Source organism: Ambystoma mexicanum, chromosome 1q, assembly GCF_040938575.1.
Source record: "Ambystoma mexicanum isolate Mex_15411 chromosome 1q, UKY_AmexF1_1, whole genome shotgun sequence".
NCBI lineage: Eukaryota > Metazoa > Chordata > Amphibia > Caudata > Ambystomatidae > Ambystoma > Ambystoma mexicanum.
Window position 1 is genome coordinate 124,800,441 of NC_090922.1, and position 23,520 is coordinate 124,823,960.

General features: G+C 44.8%; 1 protein-coding gene across 2 annotated transcripts in view; it reads left to right on the forward strand.

Annotated features, from left to right (window-relative positions):
- The window catches only part of CA5A (carbonic anhydrase 5A), a 362,632-nt gene that overhangs the window by 113,972 nt on the left and 225,140 nt on the right, over window positions 1-23,520 (forward strand). Inside the window, exons 1-2 of one of the 2 annotated variants that reach the window (XM_069636148.1) lie at window positions 12,379-12,911; window positions 17,514-17,711. In XM_069636148.1, the coding sequence (XP_069492249.1) occupies window positions 12,761-12,911; window positions 17,514-17,711 (349 nt within the window). In that variant the 5' untranslated portion in view covers window positions 12,379-12,760. Of the gene's footprint in view, window positions 1-12,378; window positions 12,912-17,513; window positions 17,712-23,520 lie in introns of those variants that run through there. The other variant, XM_069636155.1, reaches the window with a different exon arrangement.

Here is a 23,520-nt window from a genome sequence, read left to right on the forward strand (position 1 = left end):
TCCGGAAACACAGGGAGTCTTCCTGAACAACATTTGCGGGGGAGCCAACTGGTCTCACCTATGTGCGTTCATCGGTCATCATCAGTTAAAAGTAGGCAGTCAGGAGGCCTGTGCTTCTGGTACCAGTGTTCTGGGTGCTAGCATGCTGTGAAGGTAGTGAATGCCAGGTGTCTGTCAAAGTTGGTGACAGGGTGGGTTACATCATACATGGGTGTTGTCTGGTGTTTCATAGGCCCATTCAGTTCTGGGATAAGGAAGAGAAGCGTGGTGGTACTGCCTAAATTATATAACTGTAATTCTCATTACTCCTAGTCCTATTCTTAACCAACAAAAGTACGTTCAACTCATCTCTCCCTCCGAGTAGGGCCCACGATCCTCGTTGAGGAAAGATTAAAGGAATGGCGCAGCCACCAAAAGTGGCATTAAAGAGCCATGGAAGTTAACATGGCAGAGGACCAAGGCAGCCCCCAGCCCAATATCTAGGATAAGGGTCATGGGCTGACCCAAGCAGGGCATACACAGGCTAGGAGCAGAAAGCCTGTTAAAAGAGGGGGCCGCAGGATTGGCGAAGTAAAAATGAGGAGGATAACCTGGACTGCCATGACATCAGAAGTCTCCAAGTTCGCAAGGGCTTAAATAGCCCGAACGAGGAGCGGACATCCTCTTTTGCAGCTAATCTCCAAAGAATTACAGGTATTGAAATTAAAATTTGATAAGTAGGAACTAAAAGCAGCTCCTGTGTATCCAGCATTAACTAGTGACTAGGAGCTACCACTGAGCGACCAGGAGCTAGTCCATAGCGTTCTGCAACTTTAACGTCCACATAAGATGCAAATGTATCACTTTGTTAATTATTTATGACACTCTTTTGATTTAAATATCATATAGATATGTCATAATGCATATTTATAGATGGTGACAAATGCACATAGTTAAATCCACATAGATGTGTTTGCTCGGCATCAGTTTGACAGAAGCGCCTAAAGTACCTCCTGGAAGCTATTGGTGTCAAGCTAACCAAGTTATTCCAGGTCAGAAGCAGGAGGTAAATAGTTCCCCTCAATTAAGAACCATGGAACTATGCAGCACTCAGCAAAAAACTTTGGTCGAGGTGCCAGGAGCAGTAGAATGGCTGTATTGCTCTCCCCTGAAAAGTGCACGGAACAACCATAAATCACCAATGCAATTATAGAGCAAATACTTCAACCCATAAACGGACAGACACAATAACTCACAGCCACACACTCTTTAGAAGATAATCAGCTCTTTATGGCTATTTATTCAAAGATTACAAGTACATAGAAATAACTCATACGACTAATATGGACATAGATCACAGAAGAAGTAAAGAAGTCAAAAGAAATATATCACTGTGAGCGTAATCGAAGTCCTCATCCTGTCCAGAAGCGGCTGGAAGACTCCGGGGGCAGCCAGGCCGAGAGTGCCACAACTCACAGGAAGGCCAGACGGAGCGTCCTTCTCTGGCTGAAGTCTCACCTGACCCCCTCCGGGTTTCTGCATATATAGGAACTCCACAAAGGGGAGTTAATTCTCGAACCTTCTGGAATTGCACCTGCGCAGTTGAGGAACAGCCGTCGGTTGCCAGCTGGGTCAATCGAGAACTCCCCCCAAGGAACGCAGGCCCCCCCTGCTCTAAAAACATGCTCCATGGAGAACAGTAGCAAGTCATAACAACATGAGCTTTTCCCAGCCGAAATGGCCTTTACTGCATACCAAGTTTGAAAAAGCATGTTTGTCTCAGCGCTGTGAATCTAACACTTCAGCAAAATGTGTGCAGCCTTTCACTGTGGAGTGAAGTAAATATCCAACATGGCTCCGAGCACTCCCAGAATGCATTGCGCGCCCGCGCCATTTTGAACCAAGCATAAATCAAGCAGAACAAATTCCACCCTTTTGATATTTATCTTCCGTAGCCAGGTGGCACTGGATCTGGTCTCTGAAACCTACTAAATGTTAAAACTAAATTGGGAACACATTGAAGGCAACAACAACAAGCAATTATAATAGACAGAATAATAAAAATGCAAGCAAAAATATAACGTACTGTACCCCCAATATCAGGTATCCATGAAAATAACCAATCCCACCAGTTTTTGTTCTGATCTTGAGACACTTGAGAAATGAGATCCCTCAAACCTCGAATATGACTTTCAATGGATCGTGAGTGGTCATTCAAATTGAAGCAACACATACCTTCAAAGGCATTACACCCTAAATTATGTTTCAGCAATAGATAATCAACGGCAGCTCTGTTCTGCAAAGTAGCTTTTCTAATAACTTGACTACCAAGGAGTAATTCTTCTAAAGCTTGCGAAGTATGATTAAGACTTTTAACTACTAAACACGCTAATTTCATCAAAAATGTGTAACCTCCAGTAGCTAAACCCCAAACACCTACTAATGAAAGGGTTAATGCTAAAACCTCAGCTTCTGATAGCAAATGTACATGTGACTCACAGTCAGGAGATAGTCCCATATATTCAAAGGTTGACCTTTTACCTCGAGTTATCGCTGAGTGTAAAGGAAACATCATTAGTCCTGATCGAGTCAAAGCACATGGACCTCCAGAAATGTTAGCTGGAATATAAGTATATATAATGTTACCACATGAAAAGAGCCATCCTGTTGGAAGTTTCACATGATTCAAATGACTAGCAGTAATCACTGTATGATTGCAAGACATAGTGTTATTTACACTGGTGCATTTGCGTGACATTCGTGAACACAGTCTCCTCTCAAATGTAGTACAATTGTATTGATCGGTCAACTCTATTTGTCTGCATTTACCAATTTCTTGTGCTTTGCACGTCATAATATAACACACATCACCTTGGCTTACGCTGTACGTAATCACAAGTGTCAAATTTCTCCACTTCTTGTCGGTTTTTTGGCAGAACCTGTAGTACTCGTAGACTGAAAAAGATTGTCTAATGTCTGAGTCTTGAACTAAAGAATCATTATGTGAGACGCCAAAAATATGCTTTAAAACATAGTGGAACAGGCGTCGGCACCGCTACTAAACATGTAGTCAAAAAAGCTTCAGCATTGGGCACATCAGTTAAACAAAAGTGTGATTATATTCAGTACTTGCTGTGCTAAATAGATCCACATATTTTCTTCTTGAGTTATCATAGGAGAGTGTTTCCTCCGTCCTACAAAGGGCTCCTGCACAACTGGCATCAAGGTTGTTTTCACTTGCTCCTGGTGTGTTTGTCGCAATTCACGGATCCATGTCTACGGTCTGGCGGGCTTGTCGGCACTGGCATAGGGTTGCTTGGGGACAACATTATTCATCACCATCAGTATCCCCTTGATCACTGGCACAGATGTGACATTTTTTGCTGGTGACAGAAGACCGTCTAACCCTTCCAAATGGAGTCCATTTAGTGCCACAGTCACACCAACCAGACCCAGGATCTACAAGGCAAACCCAGAAAAGAGATATCAGAGTTGCACATCACTCTCTTAGGTAACATTTGTCTGCGGGTACATATTGCCATTTCCTTTTACCAGGCTCCATCACTAAAACCACTTGATCTTTGCCTGATGCAATGACATCTGTGGGCACTGGTGGGCCACTTGGCTTTTCCACCCAGACTTTTGCACCTGGTACCATACTATCTGAAGAGCCAAAACCACGATCCCCACGGGTAGTTAACACCGTAGGAGGCTCCCCTTTCTTAATCAGGGACAACTTAATGGGAATGACTATCAATTGGGCCACTCGATCACCCTTGTGGATTGATAACAATTGATCCCCACTATTCATTAGGATGACTTTAATCTCGCCTTGGTAATCAGCATCAATTACCCCTCCCAACACTTGAACTCCCTTCAATGCTAGGCCAGATCTAGGGGCAATCCATCCCATATGCTCTGGGGGAATCTGTACTCCAATCCCTGTTTCAAGGACAACTATTCCTCTTGGATTTAATCTGATTTCTTCATTAGAATGCAAGTCTACCTCTGCTGACTCTGGAGGTGCTCGATAGGGAGCTAAAGAACCTGGTGTAATTTCCCAGTATAATAATGTTTCTCTGACTGAATTGGGTTGAACCTGCAAAGTAGGCGTCATTAATTGCATCAAAGGAGTTTCATGTTCATACAGAGGCCTATTGTTCAGCACTTGCACCGCATCAAACACACGATCACGCCAGCCTGCCAAACTGCTGTCTCCAGATTTGCGCAACTGTTCTTTCAGTAACCCATTCATTCAATTAGCCCTGCTGCAGCTGAGCGGTAGGGAATATGATATACCCACTCAATGCTCTTTTCCAGACAAAATTCTTGCACTAATTTGCCTTTGATATGTGACCCATTGTCACTTTGAATCTGCAAAGGCACTCCATAATGTAATATGATCTGATCTAACAACCTGATGGTGTTCAATTGTGTTGCACGTTTACACGGCAAAACCATCAAATATCCCGAGTATGTATCTACAATAGTGCATGGCTACTGACAACCTCTGCTGATTGGCATAGGACCGTTATAATCAATCTGGCAAATTTGACCTGGTAATTTTCCTCTTCTCAATGTTCCTCGAACAATTTGAGGTATAGGTCTGTGCAATTGATGTTGGCACACAGGACATTGCAAAATAATGGTTTTCACTGCTTCTAAAGGAAGACTGATGCCCCGAGCGTGTGCCCACCTGATAGTAGCCTTTTCTCCAAGGTGCCCACATTTCTGATGGGCCCATTTGGCCAAACCCTCCATATCGCCCTCCCGAGCCTCTGCATCCACTGAGGAAATCTTGGTGTGTTCATCTGCAACAGAATTAAACCAACGTTCTAATGAATCTGTGGCACAATGCGCGTCCACATGATATACAGTGACTTCACTTTGTAACAACATTTCTGCAATATCTTGCCACAGTTCTTTTCCCCACAACTCTTTTGAATGAATCTTCCATCCATTCTTTTGCCAAGTTGGCAACCACACTGCCAATCCATTCGCCACTGACCATGAATCTGTGTACACATAACATTGACCAGGGGTCTCTTGTTTCAATGCTTGGTAAACTGCGTAAAGTTCTGAGAACTGACTGCTCTTGCCTTTCCCTGTCGTTGTCAACATCTTTTTGGTTTTGGGATTGTACGTCACTGCTTTCCAGTACCGCTCAGTTGCCACGTATTGGGCTGAACCATCCGTGAACCAAGCATGCTCTGTTTGTTCCACTGTCAAATCGCTGTAAGGTACTCCCCATTTCACAGGAGACTCACGTTTTTCAGGCACCTCCGGTGGCATGTAATCTGAGGGCGGCATGTTGGCTACTTGCTCATGTAATTTTGCCACTCCACCCTTTCCTGATTTGGCTCTGTCTTGAATGTACTATTTCCATTTAATTATGCTGGCTTCTTGAGCATGTCCTATTCTATGTGTTTTAGGAGAGCTCAGTACCCATTGCATGATTGCTATTTCTGGCCTCATCAATACACCATGGCCCAGCGTCATTTGCTCAGTATCAGCCTGTGTGCATGGCTCTGGGGCTACAGTGCCACAATGCGCTTGGAACGTTCGTTTACTTTGTTACATGTATCCATTGCCGTCCTTGCCCTCTCCCGATGCCCGAAGCGCCGTGCGTGGAGCCGTGTTTGCAGCGCTTTCCGGGGCTTCCTCCGCCCCTCTCAGCCCGTGTTGTACGTCCCCTCCGCATCCGGGGGGGCTCCACCGGTGCGCTCCGGGCCACTGAGGCCCCTCCAGTCCCCCGCCGGAGGATTATTTCGCACTGAGGGGCTGGCACCCCGAGGTGTACTCGGTCCTCCCGGCTCACAGCCCGTATGGGCTGATGTATACGCACGGCGGGCCGATGCCTGCTGCTCTTTCGCGGAGCGCCCGGCTCCCGCTGTGCCACCCAGCACCAGCCCTAGCAGCCCTCTGTCAGGTTCTGGCGTGCCGGGCTCTGACTGGGGCCCGTCCTCCGCTCCCTCTATGGCCCGCTCGGCACCAACTCGGCCGGAGCTTCAGCGCCTCCAGGCAAGCCCGGCGCGAGCCGCCTTCCGGCGCTGTGTGTGTCGGAGGCGATGCCACCAAGGCCACTCGCCTCTACCTTTCGCCCTGCCTTGTTGGCAGTACAGGTCGTGGCCAACCGCCGCCTCCGCAGACGCCGGCGCTCCTCGTTCAGCCCGAACGGCCACTTTGAGCAATTCCCCAGCACAGGACATGCGCTGCAGGGCCCTGCACAGGCCGCAAAGCCGCAGCGTGTCCTTTCCCGACACCATCCACTGCCATTCGCCGCCGCGATATAGTGGTCAGTTTATGACCCTTTGTTGGCAGTCCGCCATTTTGGTCATCTTCACGTGTCGGGTACTCGGCTTTCCTTTCATGGCTGCAGCTCCCCTCATTTTCCTCCGATCAGCATCGCACTTCGGTCAGCAGCAACACTGGAACTTCATGCATCGCAGGGCGTGCTGCCAGTCTATTTTGTCGCCCGCTTTCCCCCAATATTGTCAGGATCAGTGCTGAATCAACGGGAGCTCCGGAGAAGAGCGACCCTTCACGTAGCCATCTAGCCACGCCCCCTAACAACAGTGTTGTGATCATTAGATCAAACTAAAGGTTTGTGGTGCAGGTGGCCAGTTGTGATATTAAGCTATAGTTTAGGGGAGTCGGACTACCATAGGACACAGAAAAAATGAATTACTAATCATTTTTGACTCGTACGACGGATCTGGTTGAAATTGTGAAGACAAGTATGTTCGCTGGACTGCACATTTTGGGAATCATTCATTAATGATTCCCAAAATGATAATCCCAATGTGCGTAGTCTGATGATCATAAAATAATATTCTCCATTAACTCTAGTCCACCCACAGACAAACCCAACCTTGCCCCGCCCACTTATACATGCAACAAGAAGGATATTACGGCTGAGAAACTACTCCCACTTATCCTCCCTTTACTGAACACCGCCTCCCGCACTTGCTCGGACCCTACTGTCCTAGTTGATACTTACAACCTGTCCCATGTTAAAATCTCTCAACACCATTGCCCCGCTCAAACTGCGCAAACAAAAACCTTGCAACCACCTTAATTCTTGGTTCACCCCACACTTACGTGAACTTCGTGAAGAAAAAAGAAAAGCTGAGTCCCAATGGAAAAGCTCACCGACACTAGTTAACAGAAATAACCTTACAACCGCTTCCCTTACTTACAAAGAAGCTATCCTAGCGGCCAAACAAGAAGTGTACAACAAAAGGATCATGCAATCACAATCAAACACCAAGGAACTCTTTAAGATCCTTAAGGAACTAGAGTCTCCAGTCGCCCCACTTGATACGTGCACCCCTGACACTGAATGGTGTTCCAATATACAAAAGGCACTATTAGACAAAATTGTCTTGCTCCAAGCCAAAATCAATATCAAAAAAAGTAATCTCTCGGACTCAGGGGGTAACCCCCAGTCCTACAATACCCCCTCTACTAAGCACTCCTTCAAACCTTTCAGCTTCTCACCTCTTACCATTAAGGAAGTTGAAAACATCATCATGAAGCTGAAGCCTTCCTATTGCCAAGGTGACGCCTGTCCGGCAGCGGTCGTAAAGGAAGCGGCGCATGATCTCGCCCCATTCATTACCTCCTTTATCAATTCCTCATTCAAATCGGGCACAGTACCCGACAACCTTAAGGATGCGTGGGTCATCCCCCTAATTAAAAAACCTAATCTCGACCCCAGCAATCTCACTAACTACAGGCCCATCACCACGGTGCCTTACCTACTAAAAATTCTGGATTGTGCATCTTATCTCCAAATCCAGGATTATCTTGATACTAACAACCTATTAGGGCTCAGACAATCCAGCTTCCACCCAAGACATGGCACGGAGACAGCCCTGATCGATCTGAAAACCCAAATCGAGGACCTGAAAGATAAGGTCAAACAAGCGCTCCTGCTCCTCCTCCTCCTCGACCTTTCAGCTGCATTCGATTTGGTCGATCGCCAAATCCTCTGCCATCACCTTAAGATTGACGCTCACTTCTCTGACGCAGCTACTTCCTGGATCAGCTCTTTCTTGGCAATTAGATCCATGAGGGTTTTCTCTCCCTTAGCCGCTGCTCACCCAGCTCGTGTCCCCTGCGGAGTCCAACAAGGCTCCTGTGTATCGCCCACGCTTTACAACGTGTTTACTAAACCGCTCTTTGATATTCTTGACTATCTGGGTGTCTCCTACACTAATTATGCGGACGACACCCAGATACTCATCCCTATCACTGGCGACTATGTAACCAATGTCAAAGCTCTCAATGCAGTCTACACTGTCATCCAGGCCTGGACGGCACACCATGGGCTCTGCCTTAATGATGAGAAAACAGAGTTACTCATCCTAGGCTCTAGTCCAAACTAACGAAACTTGACCCCAAATACAGTTCCTTCGTTATTGATGGAAACGTTATCAAAGTCACTAACGTCACCAAAACACTTGGAATTTACCTAGATTCCACTCTCTGCCTCAATCCAATTCAGTAGTTTCAGCTTCATCATATACGTGTAAATTTATCACAGCTTGCCGCCCCTTCTTGACATCGGACAATTGCCTGATCCTTGCCAGAACCCTCATCATGTCCAAAATTGACTATTGCAACACCCTTTACTTAGGGACTAGTCAAAGAAACCACAATAAACTTCAGGTCTCCCAGAACAATGCCATTAGGGTTTCTCTCAACGTTCCTAGGCGCTCCCACATCTCCTCTACCAGGTGCAACCTATATTGGCTACCCATTACACTTCGCATCTCCCTCAAAGCACTTGTTCTAACCCACAAGTCACAGAACAATGCCGCACCTGCCTACTTGTCCACACGCTTCACACAGCATCCAGACCCCTTAGATCTGCACAGGCGCACACACTAACCATTCCAAGCGTCAAGCTTCACACAGCCAGAGGCTTGAGCTTCCCAGTCCTCGCGGCTAAACTCTGGAAATCCCTACCCAATGCTCTTAGGAATGTTCCATCCATCCAATCCTTCAAAAATAAAACCAAACGATGGCTTCACGATCAGGATGCTGTGGCCACTTCACTGTAATTGATGCAGCTATTACCCTCCAACAGGCTACTCATTGTATGTAATGTATATGTAGGCCTCTAGGCCATTCCGTGTAATGTTCTTATCCTTGTTCTTATTCATGCTGTAAATATGTATATATAATGTAACATATACCTATCTATGTAACACTTATCTGTAACTGCCTTTTCAAACATGCGCCCTGATGCCCCTGGGCAGGGTGCGCAATGCAAATAAACAAAATACAAATAAATACAAATAAAAAATAAAGAAGGTATAAAAGAAAAATGCAGTTTCTGCCTACTCCCCATTCATTTTCCCACAGACAAAAAAGGAACATTTTTGGCAGATTGCACATCCCAAACAGTTGGGTGGATTTCAACCAAGTGCAAAACAACTTGGCCATGAATTGTTGACGTTCGGCCCTTTTGTGATTTGGGATTATTTCGTCCAGTAGTTTTTATAAAATTGATGGAAAAGGGGGCACCCCCTTCTCCAAAATAGTTAACGATATCTTAGTTAAATTGAAATCCACTTGTTTATAAGTGAAACCTCTGCCATCTTTTCTTTTTCTCAATATGAGAGAAAGACGTAATTATAGCCGAGCTTATCGGAAAACGAAATGTGTAAAAAAGGCCTTTGCAGGTAAACAAACATGTCATTGCCATCAGGCTAGAGGACACCAAGTGAAATTTCGGAGTTGGAGGGGGTACAGGGACTGAGCTTACAACACAAAGCTTTTCTGTAACCTCGGCTATTGGACAGAATAGCTGCAAATCGCCGACATTTCATAGACAAAATGTGTCACAGAAACAGAGTATTGTGGGGGAATGGGAGAGGGTGAAGGCCATCATGGGTGTGTGAGGAGCAAGCACAAAGGAGGGGGACACTTGGTGAGTGCCGGGGGCAGGGAAACGTGTTGGGGTTTTGCCATTTCCCCCCCCCTGATAACTGTGGGTATGATGACTACAGATAACCAAGGGTATCTGTAGTTCTGTACCTGCGGCTACTGAAAACAAGTTTTAAAAAACATAAAAAATATATTTTTCCAGCTGCAGTGACGTCAGGGGCGAAAAATCACGGGCCATGGACACGATAGGCATCCGGACCTTCGTCCATGAAGTATCCGGACCAACCCTGCTTAGCTTCAAAGCAAGGAAGGGGCCTGCCCCCTCAGGCCATGTTGCCGAATACATTTGCACAAGTTGCAAGACCACTTAGAGCAATATGGCCGATGGGGGTAGTAGACCCTGTGGGATATGGGGTATGAAGAAGAAAAAAAAAAAAAGAGCAGTTGGTGGGCTGCAAATGGCCGTTAACCCCTTTTTGCCAGGGTGGTCACATAGACGATAAGGCAGAGGAAAAATGGCATTTAGAAAAGGAAATTACCATATGAGCGATCAACCTGTTGGGAAGCCTGACACAGAATGGATTGGGTGAGAAGGTCATGAACATGCGTACCCCCACAGTTTCCAGCCCTGTCTGGCGAGAACAAACAGCACTCCCCACAGCACACACCCCAGGAGTCATCCAATTCAACCTTGAGAATGGACTAGGAAGGACACCTAAATTATGAAAAAATGTGTTTACAGCTGAATTGAACAAAAGCCATAGAGGGGATGCCTGTCGGTGCAAGACTGCACAAGTTCGACGAATGGTACAGCCACTGAAGGTGGCGTTAATGAGCCATGGAAGTTAATATGGCTGGGGGCCAAAGCAGCCCCCTGCCCAATATCCGAGGTACGGGTCATGGGCTGACCCGAGTAAGGCACACAAAGGCTAGGAGCAGAAATCCTGTGGAAAAAGGGTGCTGTGGGATTGGCAGAGTAAGAAGGGGGATGATGACCTGGACTGCCATGACATCAGTGGTCACCAAGGTCGCAAGGGCTTAAATAGCCCGAACAAGGAGTAGGCATCCTCTTTTGCGGCTGATCTCCACAGAATTACCCACCCATCACTCCATAACATAAAAACTCCTTTACAAGTGCTACTAATTAATCTGATATCATGTTTTATAGCAGGTTAGCAGTCACACAGACAATTGAGTAAAGGAAAAGTGGCATTTAAAAAAGGAAATAACCACATGAGCAATTAGCCCCTTTAGAAGTCTGACACGGAATGGAGAGGGCGAGAAGGTCATGAAGATGCGTACCCCCCACAGTTTCCAGGCATGGCTGTCAAGAACAAACGGCGCTCCCCAAAGCACACACCCCAAAAGTCACCCAATTCAACCTTGAGAAAGGACCAGGAAGGTTGAGGGAACAACACCTGGATTATGAAAAAGTGTGTTTACAGCTGAATTGTACAAAGGGGTTTGCTGGAAATGGAATGATCTGCCGATTGTCTAGTGCTGACTTGCTTGTAAATTAAGTTGCGGCCTATACGTTTTTCCACAAAGAAATGTGTGGTCTGGGAGTAGATGGTAAAGTGAGCGCATACCAGTGGCTGAGAGCTGACCAGGCTTCCGTCTCCCTCTTCCCCCTACATTTTGTGCTATGTTGACTCGACCAGTTGTTGACCTACAGAGCAGTGGACGGTCAGGACAGGACACAGATGTTAAAAGGCCCTGCAATTACTAACGTAAAGCATTTCACTGTTATCACTTGCATTCATTTTTAGACAATTGAAATCATGATGTGAGATTAGTACCAAATGCATGGGGAGTGATTGGAATGGTAGAGGGGGGACAGGTGATTACTCCTTCTCACAGCAGTCCTTAAATGAGTGCTTTCAGACTTAAATGAGAGTTAACTGCTTGTAACATCGAAGCTACACTAGAATAGTCTCAATAGAATGCGTAAAGAAGTTAGATGCTCCCACACAAATAAGTTTGCCCCTACCGTCTCTGAAGTTAGAGTCTCTCCCCCAATTGAAGGGTTCGCCCCCCCCCTCCCTCTGTCTCTTCCTAAAATTTGCTGGGTACCCGGAGTGTAGGTATGCGTATTCGCTGGAAGGCAAAGGGTGTGCCCATGTTAACTGAGATGGATAGATGAAAGGGCGAATTATATTTCCTGGAGGGAGAGGCAGAACAAGTGGAGAAAGGTTCACGTCAGGGGAGGCGAATGATCACATTGGGAAATACCGTCACGAGGAAGAGTAGAAGTAATAAGGATTACCGGCAAGTAATCTAGGCATACTTGTACACACACTACTATTTCTATTTCCGCGGACTCTACGAGTTCCAGCAACAATCACACACTTCTACTGATATGACCTTGTTTTCCCCCAAAAAGTTTAATTTGAAGTAGGCATGGATGCCTGCGATGTTGATACAGCACACGTTTGCCATAATCGACATATATTCTGTGAAATACGTTTCAGTCACCTGAAGGTTCGTGTACTGCACGCACACACAAAACTACTGGCAACACTGAAAACTAGACAGGCGCCCCGCTTGTGGGAGGGTCCACCAAGGTGGGAGGCGCCTCTCAATATCGACAACACAGTCATGAGATTCCTGAGTGCTATAGTCGGTGAAGAAAGCCTGGGTCTGGCTGCTGGTTGTTTTGTTGCCATTTGGCCACGCCAGGAAGATCAGAGGCTGCGCTTTGGGAGCCGCGGTTCGGTCTCTCGAAGAAAATAAGTTCCGTTGGGTGGTGAACGGTGGCAGCACTCACCCCGTACAGGATCCAGCTGAGGCGGTGTTTGGGGTATTTTGCGCACGTCTTCCCGTTGACTCGAGCTGGGGCGACGGTTGGTGGCAGGAGCCGGCGAGCTTCCTGGCGGTTGGGAGGATGGTGCTCGCGAGCTGCTGCAGGCTGACTGCGCCGTTGCTGCTCCCCCTACTGGCGGCCACCCGGCGCCAGGGCTGGGACCCACGCCCCAGAGATTCCATTCAGCCACCTTCTTTCTGCAGCCTCGCCGGCTGCTCATCCAAACTGGGATGTAAGTTTTGCAGAGTGTGTTGTTTTCAATCATAAATAATGGGTTTTGCATTAATTGCTTATAGCAGTAATCGTAGGAAACATGAGTTAGCAACTTGTCTAAGTATTATTATCACCCTGCGGTGGGTATTGACAATAGAAAAGTTTGCTTCGCAAACTGAACTTACAAATGAATATTCTGACATGAACGGATGGGCTGTCGCCTGTCGGTCTCATTCCATCTGTAGGAGTGTTAGACAGTCCTAGTTTCACACGCGAAGTCTTCCCTAACTGGAGGCGGTGTCCCACCTGGCAGCTGCATGTAACGTGAACTCACTTGACTCCCTGGACACTAAGACTTGTCTTGAAGCGCTTTATCCCTTCGCGTGCACTATATTAGGAGAAGCAGTTTTTATATTGCGATTGCGCATTCTTAATGGCTTTAAATTGTCTGATATGGAGCCAGTGGCGTTGCTTGTTTGCCGAAAAGACTGTTTTAACTGAACAAGTTTGCTTTGCACTATAGATGTCTAATATCACAGGGCGGATGGCTAACCTGGCGCACGCTTAGTTATCGGGTGCTCTACAATATAATCACAGGGCGGATGGCTAACCTGGCGCACGCTTAGTTATCGGGTGCTCTACAATATAATCACAGGGCGGATGGCTAACCTGGCGCACGCTTAGTTATCGGGTGCTCTACAATATTTTTTATTTGATTGTGATTGAAATTGTTTGGGAGCAGGTTTCCCATTGTTTTTTTCCCCGCCGATATTTGTGTTACTTTGTAAAAGGCGCACCTAATTTTGAGAGTAGTGATTTGGGACTAGAGGCATTAAGTTGTGTACTTTGTTTTCAACGGTCATCAAAGTAACGATTTTCTTTGACCTTTGTACATTTAAACAAGAAAAGGTGTCAGTCATTGGACTAATTTGCTAGAAGATTGACTAGCTGTTAAAATTCCCCATTCATATTAGTCCTGGGGGAGCCAAAGATTTCATGGGAAGGGCCGAGCCTGGGGGTCTGGCCTGGGTCTTGGAGCCCAACACGAGCCGAGCCCAGAAAATGGCTGCTCAGAACATGGGGGTAGCGGGGTGGGCTGTGTCACAGTCAGAAAAAGGGGCTGTGCGAAAGTAAAGAGATTGGGACAATAAGAGGCTAAAGAGGTTTGGGGGCAACAAAAGTAACTGGAGTGAGAAAAGGGGATTAACAGTACTGGGGCAACACAATTGGCTAAATGGGGCTGGGGGCAACAGGTGACAAGAACAGGGCAAGAACAGGTGCTAGAGGCAACAGAAAAGGGCTAAACTGGCCTAGTGGGCAACAACTGGTGTAAAGGGTGTGGGGGCTAAAGGGTGACAGCAACAAAAGGGGCTAAATGGGACTGATGGGGTCAGGAAAAGGAGCAAAACGGGCCTGGGGGCATCTAAACGTGCTAGGGGTAAACACAAGGGGTTAAATGGGGCTGGGGTCAAGAAAAGGGGCAACTCTAGCCTAGGGGCAGGTAAAAGCGTTACATGGCAACACAAGGGGCTACATTTAACTGGGAGTCAAGCAAAGGGGCAAAAAAGGCCTGGGGCAGCTAAAAGGGTTAAGGGGCAACAGAGGGGTCTAAATGGGACTGGGATCAAGATGGATGGGGCAGATAAAGAGTACTGGCGGGAGAAAAAAGGGCTCACTTACCTTTTTTGAATTTGCCGCTCTCTCTCAGCACCACCAGGAAGTGTTCCAGTCGTGCTGGGGTAGGTCCAAAAAAAAAGACCTGCTCCTGGTGTGCCGACACCACTTACAGGAGCATGTCTGCCTGTCTTGCCGCCTGACTTCCTGTCCTGTCCCAGCCAATCGATGATTGTGGCTGTGGTGTGCCTGGCAGTCGGGCGACCATAAGATGTGCTCCTGTAAGTGCTGACGGCACATTTACTGGAGCGTGACTTTTTAAAAAATATTGTATTTCTCTTTTAAAATCTATGAGTGGGCAAGCACCCTGTGGGACTTGTGGGCAACCTCTGATTTGGGCAGGCACTGGCCCGAGATGGGGGTCAGGCCAGAGCCCTACAGCTCGCCCAACTCTAATTCATATAGTCAAACTAACTTTGCTGACTCCCCCGCCCTCCCATGTCAAACTCAGTTCTATTTTGTACTACGGTATTCAGAAACATTTATGAAGCACAAATCATTGAACTAGAAAGATAAGGCGAGTCAAACTTGTTAACATCAAATGACTACCCTTGCAGAAATTTACAAATGGGGAGCACTAGAGAAGTTTATTTCACAGTGAAAGTGCTAATAATAATGTCCTTTTATTGAGTGTTAGTTACTATATGTTTTTTGGCGCTCTCACTCAAATTCCCGAAATCTCAATTTTGGCCACCGCTATAATATTGGCATTTTGCTGGCAATATGTCCGTCATGCACATGACATTGAGGCAAAGTGGGATAGGGTCTTGCTGGCAAAGTATGGCCTTTCAATCTCCCGTCTTCCAAGTGACATTGCAGAATTTCCATGGGTGACTTTGATCACATCAACAGCAGGTACCTGGTTAATTGATGACTCTGCTCTTCAAAGAGCATTTTCCTGACCCATATACTCACCCCCTCTTAAATATTGGGTAAGGACCTGCTGTTGGGTGTTCAGAGCTCGCAAGTTCGTGGCCATGCGTGAGAAGGCTATCCAGTCCTGCTTTTGTTTGGAATGCTGGGAATTATAGTGTTCCTAAATTTCAAATGGGAAAGGTAAATCCCAAATGTAATAGTGGGAAAACAACACTGGATTACCTTCTCATTGTGGCCATGGAGAACCCGAGAGCTCTGTGTTTACATAACTAGTGCCAGAATGTTAAAGCAGTGCAAAATAAAATGACCCATAAACTTTTCGAGCTGCATTTTAAAGCACATTGGGGCCCTAACTTTGGTCAAAACAACTTGCTGTTGCTGTGTGAACAAACTGAATCCTCAATTGGGCGTGTTATGTTGCTTCTACTCTTACTGCTTGCATTCCCTTCTCAGACTACCAACACTAATTTCAATGCTGGTTTATTTATTTGCACCTTGCAGTTGTGTTTAATATACAGGAAAAGATTTTAGCAGCACGTTGTAGGTTATCACATTAAATATCCAAGTTTGATAAGAGGTGACCTGTGGATGTATAGGTGGGCCCGATTCCTCGGAGAAGTGACGTGACCTGGATTGGACTTTGACCAACCAGTGCTTCAGTATTTACTGGGCGTCTTGGTCTCCTGTTTTGACCTTGGTCTTCTGTATTGAAGGTGATGGTTAAGACAAGAAGAAAGATGGAGGCGACCTGGTTGTGATGGACGCTTGTTCTGATGTTACACTGGATCTGAAACAGTGCAATTTTAGATGTGAGGCTAGCTTGTCCCCAAGGGGTATGCAGTGACTTTAACGAAAATAAAATAGCGAATGCAATGATAACGAAGACATGTTGAAAATCTGTATAGATGGGGGTAAATGGTTAAAGGTGTGGGGTGGTTCGGGGTGAGGTTGGAAGTGTGGGCAAAGGAAAGGTATAAGGCGGCAGGCACCCCAATTAAAGAAAATATTCATTTTGTTTTCTTATTATTTCATTCGTTTTTTACATATTGGTTTAAATCACACGTAACCGTGATCTAGGGAAAGATTATGTGCTGGGAGAGGGTCGGGCTGCATATTTTTCTCTGCTAAGGTTAGATTAGGTCATTAGTTCTTGGATGGCAGGAGCAATTAACGATGGCGGTAGAGGGTACTAGACAAGAATATCTGGAATAGATGAGAGATCGAGTGTTTCAAACCACTGAAGGGGTCGGATAATTGCAGGGGGTTGGTTGGAGGGTGGTGAATAACCAGTGCACGCAATCCAACTGTTGAAGCATGCTGTTGTCTCTTAGGAAGTTTTAACTTAAAAATCGTGTCCAGTTAGGAGAAAAGCAAGTACATGAAGGGGAGGCCAATGATTTTCTTCTGAGTGTGAGGAAGGATTCTGAGGGTAGGTAGATGGGTGGGACATATCGGAATGAAGTTGGAGAAGAGCATGACGTTGATGGGGGATTTGCCATGAGGGTTGCTAGAGTGGTCGTTTCAAATGGCAAGGGAACTTTGGCTATTTAGGTGAATGATTAACTGTAGGACCACACTCTTTGGCCTTCTAGACCTGTTACATTTGCTAACTAGTAATCATAAAATATGTAAACCGAAGGCACTTTTACTGTCTTGTGCCAAGAAGACAAAAAATGTTCAGTTTCAAGCTGTGCTTGAAATGCATTTTGTAGAAAATAAACGTCTTGTAATCTTTGTATTAAAAGGTGCGGGGCTGTTTAATCCTTATATCGTACTTTGAGCTATTTAAATCCACAGGAGTAACCAACTCGCTTTAATGGGGTCCCGCGCTTTAACACGATTTCCTCTTAATATCACCAGTTTCTGTTGAAATAAGTAGGGAAGCAAAAAAGTGCAAACATCACATATAAACTACACAGTGCAGTTAGACTTCTCTGATGGTTGCATTTGTCTGGTTTTGAAATGGCATGTTATGCACCTCCGTGAATACAAACATTGGCTGGGAGGAGAAATACATATAACAAGAAATTACAGATGGGTAACCGTTTCGTTTTGTTTTTTGTATCTGTAGTGCACCCACTTTGGCAGGGACCAATTCGAATTCCTGGAGGAACCCGGCAATCTCCGATTGATATCCGTGTGAGAGACAGTGTTTTCGATCCTGAACTGCTACCTCTTTCCATTCGATATGACCCGAGTACTTGCCTGCAGATCTGGAACAATGGCTATTCATTCCTTGTAGAATTTGATGATTCTACAGACAAGTCAGGTAGGAATTAATTTGCTCTGTGCTTATTGAAAATAAATATTTTCGCAACATTCTTTATTTGTTTTTCGAGATTGTGTCTTTTGTACCATGTCCTAGTAGTTCCACCCTAAACTGTTGACGAAATCCAAAGCCTCATTCATAAGAAGAATGGTGTATTTATGATTAATGCTAGTGTTTCTTGTGGCGTTAACTCCGGTTCCGAGGGCTGGAACGAGGGGTAACGTCCCGGCAGCCCAAGTTAAAGGCCCCAGTGAAGCGAGGGCGGTTAATGATGTCTCCGGGCCGTTGCCCCTCCCCCCCCCCCGTTCCAGCATTTGGAACCGGGTGGTGAGGGGGTTTAAGGCCATTAGCACCACAGGTTACCAAAGCGTAAAATAAACACCTATTTTCATTCATTGAATAGGTCGCCGCACGCGTTCCGTTCATTGAATGAAAGTAAAGATCCAAAATGGCTGCCATGGTCATAGAAGAGGGGCTCCATACAGAGCCCCTCTTCTGTGACATGGCGGGTGGAAAAGGGAAGCTGCGGCGGCGGGCGGCCGCCACAATCAGATAAGTGGGGAAGGGGTTGGGGATTTTTAAAAAAGAATAATAATAAAGATAAAGGAGTGGGAGGAAGGAAGATGGCAGCCCGTGGTGGGGAGGCATCCTACGGGTTCCCTGGAACGTGGGCTGAGTTTATAGGTTTCAGCCTACAATCCGCGGAACCCGATTGGCTCTGCCTCCCACCCCGGGTGCTAATGTTGTTTAAATACTTCTTTGCAATTGCTGCACGTTAATGGGAACCTCTGTAAGGACTCGTGATCTCCCTAGATCAAAACTTGTTGGGGCTGTTTTCTATCAGTAGGTCTGTCTAATCTATCCCAAATTTAGTTCTTGCTGCCAACTTTTGCCTACACCTCCAGTACCACGCTTTGTGGTTGTAGATGAGACGGCTGAAAAGCCCCACCCAGAATGGTGCAATACTTTAGCCACTCCCTCCCCCCCCCTTGTCTGAGGCGTATACTAGCGTAGGTCGTGTGGTACTTGCATGTGCTGCACCTTTCCTCTTTGGCTAATCCCCTGTCCTGGCCTACCTCTTCTGCTGGGAGTGCTCGATGACACAGCAGCAATCATTTTTTGCTCCAGTTAGGTGACAGTGAATTGAAAACTGCAGTCATTTTGTACAGCTGCAGGAGAGTGTCACATTGGTTTCTGCCTGCTTTTGGAATAGTTCACTTTTTATTGAACAAATAAATTCCTTTAAACCCTGACTTTCAATCTTTCTGTTCTAATATATTCATTTGGAATTTAAGACCTCATAACCCTCGTTATCGCCTCTGTAGTGAGTCTTATTTACTTACTTAAAACACAGCATGTGCCATCCTGCAATGAATAAAAAACACGATTTTCCTGTCCAATAGTTTCTTAAACCAGTCGTGTTTTTAGATGAAGCTTTTTGATTTTGTTTCGTTATTTATTTCGTTCTTTAAAGTATCTCTATCCATGTTTTACGCTGCCTTAACACCACCCACTATTGATCTGTGAGCCGGGGTTGCTAGGATGCTCTAGTCTTTCAGTTCCCTGGCTACAGCAACACCGCAGAGCCTGCTTTGCATTCATCCAGTCCTTTAATGCCTCAGGCCTTTTTGTGTTAGTGATGTTTACTGTCAATTCCACACGTTCATAAGCAAGTGCTACAACTGAGCACCCCTCTGTAGCCTGCAACACCGGCACTACAAGCTTTGTTTTTTGGCTCCTTTGTTCTATAACCACATCTCTACTGAATTATTTCACCAACAAATCTTCTGTCTTCATAACCTCGACATATTTTGTTTATTGAAATATTTTAGAAGTGCAGTTAATTGATATCGCTACAATAACCAACATACGTAAAAGGAACATTTCATAACAGGGAAGTAAAATAGAATCTAGCATTTCATTTGAACATTCTTCTTAAAGTGGAAATTACGTTATAAAAATGGATAAATACAATAGCACACGTGACAAGGTGATGGACAGGACAGATACAATGGGCAGGGAGAGGCAATATAAACAACACATTCTAGATCATTCACAGTGGTTTGAGAACATTGGATTTTGGAGCAAAATGTTAAACACCAGGTATTGGAGTTTTATGATTAAGAAGTGTGGGATGTATTTACCCATGCATCCGAGCCCTACCTCAAAACTGTGCAGTACTGACATGAAAACATCATGATGGCCAGAGCTTCCCAGAAAATGCACAGGGAAATGCATGAAGAATAGGCTGCCACTCATTTTTGCCGATGTTATGGGCACAGAAGGACACTGCCTAAAACCACCATTGGACTACCCGCACAGTAGTCTGAAACCATTGGGAATGGCAATGCTGATTGCCAAATGCAACCTAGAATTGTGGGGAATTCATTTCTTAAATCCCAAAAATGGGTGCAGTACCAGTACTCACCACTATCCAAAAGCCGGCGTTTTAAAACCACTCTGTTTCCCTGAAGGCAAGTCAAAATGCCTATTTTCAAACATTGCAATATGTGCAAAATATTTACTGAACACCAGCAGACATTTGGCAGAATGGAGTTTTGTGTGCCTACAAAATCTGGGAAATGAAGATCATAAGACAAGGTTTATAACAAGACTGGCTGCGCTGTGGATTTCAGCAGTTTAAGTTGCACTGGATTGAAAGACACTAAAAAAAAAAATGTAAATGTTTAAATTGACTGAGTGACCTACTTTTGAGTGTCACATAGGTTGCAATTGTTTAAATGTCATAGTTTTGCACTTAGAATCAGCATTCTAGCTGCATGTGTAAAATTGCAAGTTAATTTAAAAAGCAACAAATAACATGACAGTAGCTGAAAGTCTGGCTTAAGGAACTTGATTCTGCCTGGCAACTACCCCCATCAGGAGTGAAATTTGAGTCACCACTGTGTTCCCAGGCCAACCTTCCTTTTGCTGCCCAAGCTAAGGATATGCCATCTATCTGATAATTGAATTACCTGTGCTCTGCAAGAGAGTGAACAAAGCCCTCTTCACTCAGGCAAAGGTTTTTATTACCGCAGTCGTAAAATGTAGCTTCCTCTTGGCAGGAGCTGGGAGGAGCACTGCCTGTGAGAGCAAGCTGGCTTGGCAGAAACTGGAAAGACTGGTTTCTATACCATGTGACCTGGGAAACCACACCCCTTTGGAGCCAGAACATAACTTTAAAAAGATGAATAACTCATAGAGCGGACATGGGAAAATTTTATAAATGATACCATAATTCTTGTGATTTTTCTGCCCACATTTTAAGAGGTTTTTCGACCCGGTGGCATGTTCAGGGGGGTTTTAGCGGAAAAATTGATATTACTCTAAATGTATGCATGTTAAAAATCTGAAACTTCATCAGTTAATGTCCGTACTCCCTGCACACATGTATGTAAAGTTGGGTCAATGTCAGAAATTGCAAAATCAGTTAAAAAGTGAAATATGTGCCAGTTCTGAATGCAAGCTCCCAGGAAGAGCAGAGTTTGAACAGGGTATACCTCCTGTAATGCATGATGGGTGCATATGATTTTAAAACAATATGTACCTCTGCAAATATGTATTTGTTTCAAATCTAGATTTGTGTGTAAATTGACAGGAGGAGTGGACTTTCTGCAGGCTGTAAAATGACATCACTCTGACTCACAGTTCATTCCCCAATCAAATGATAAATGGAAGTTTGACCAATTAGAAGCTGAGAGAGAGGTAGGGTCAGTGATGCTAGAACACACCCACATTCTAAACACATAAAAGCAGACAGACAGGACAGATAGAGACCTTCCAAATCCATCTGCAGCGGGACGCTCTGCCGGAAAAATCCATACTTACCTCCATACAACATCCAGAGATCCAGACTTCAAATTCATCAATCTATCCAGAACTAAGAGACCAGACCAGAGAGAAAGCAGTGCTGTACTAAGAGACCAGACCAGAGAGAAAGCAGTGCTGTACTAAGAGACCAGACCAGAGAGACCCAGACCAGCAGAGAGAGTGACCAGAGCCCAGTCTAAAACCCTGACCAGATCCGTGATGAGGCCCATTTAATTCAAGAATATAGTGTGAGTACCCAGCAGAACTGTGTAGAACCAATCTCTTAGTTTAAATTCATCTAATTCAATCTATTTAAACTAAGTAGAACTGCCTCCTAGCTGTCACCTGTCATTTCTAGTTGCAAGCTGCACTTGTCATTTTGAGCTTTTGAAATTTGCAAACCCAAAAACGACCTTTATTAAATCGCTCATATCTCCGCGACCGTTTGGGCTAGAGACTTGCAGTAACTTTCCTCTGATAGCTTAGAATCGTAGCTTTGCATCGCACCAAGAACCGCATTCCTACCCCTTATAGTTTTACCGCAATCGCGGAACACGCATCCACGAATTTTACCGCGATTTGCAATTTCTTCACATGTAAAAACTGCTGCTGTTTGCTTTCCATTTGCCAGAAATTCGTTTAACCTGTTAACTATCCCTGCATCATTGCTAGTGTGAGCCTGGACTAATATTAACTAGATACCACTTACCCTGAACCTCTGAAAGGGAATTAAAAAGCATTTCCAGCATATTTCTCATCCATTGCTAGCACATATCAAAGCATTTGGGCCCGTGTTTTCAAAACTCCTATCTGTGTTTTAAACTTCTGTTGTCTAAGCTTGGGGGGGATTGAACTGATTACATTGATTGCATTTCTGAGAACTGTGTGCTTCCTTCCATTTCCTTGCATTGCATCAAGGGGGGGAGGGAATTGCCAGAGAAAAGTGATTACATTGTTTTGTTGAAATCATATTGAGTATTTCTATACTGCATTTCATTCATTCAACCTTGCATCCATTTGAACTCTATAAAGCATTTTGTACCACCTTCTTCTTTTGTTCCTATTTACCAGTGTGCTACCTTATCCATTTCATGTCAACTCATTAGTGATTATAAGAAGTGTGCTAGTGCCAGATTCTCCGTTGTTGATCTTTATCATATCAGATTAAGTGTGCTATTCAATTATTAATTTATAATAAAGCGTGATATATATATCTATTTTAAATTATCAAATAAACCTTTTAAACTTGCAAAACAGAACTACTTCTTGGCTCAGTGGGGTCAAGGGGATTCCAAGAGAGGGGTGTTATATAGGGGTAGTCATCCAGAACGCATGAACTGGACCTAAAGATATATCCATAAGGGTTTTCATTCAGTATTCTAGACTAGGCGTTGACTTAGCTGTAGTGCTGAATTGAATCCTCTTACAGAAGGGGGGTCCATCTATGTTGAAATTGAGTATTAGATTATCACGTTTCGCAATGCAAGACTCAATTCGGTGGGCAGAACAAAGTCAATACTACCATTCTTGAATATGTAATCCCTGAGCGTTTTTCCAATAATCGGTAATCATTTGTATGACCAGGGTAATAAACACATTAGATAAGTTAGAGGAATATGTGTAATGTCAGATGTACTGGAAGGATTGATACACATGTGACTCAACATATTTCCCTTCACAAATGATGTGTTTAAAGGATGCTCCAGGGCTGTTACATGACCAGCAGGCATCTGATCAATGATGGCAAATTCTAGATATCATTTGAGGTGTAAACAGGGCTCTATGCATCACGGAGAACATGGGTTGAATTTGCAGCTATGATTATCCTTTTTTGTTTGTTTGTTAGGAGATTTATTTATCAATTTTTCAATACATTCAGAATAATCAGCGTCCAACAATACACAGTTAAAATAGAGTGAATCTTTCAATAAAAATGAACAAATTACATATTTAGAAGAACACTAAAAATAACCTTATTATAACATCTATAGTACTTTGG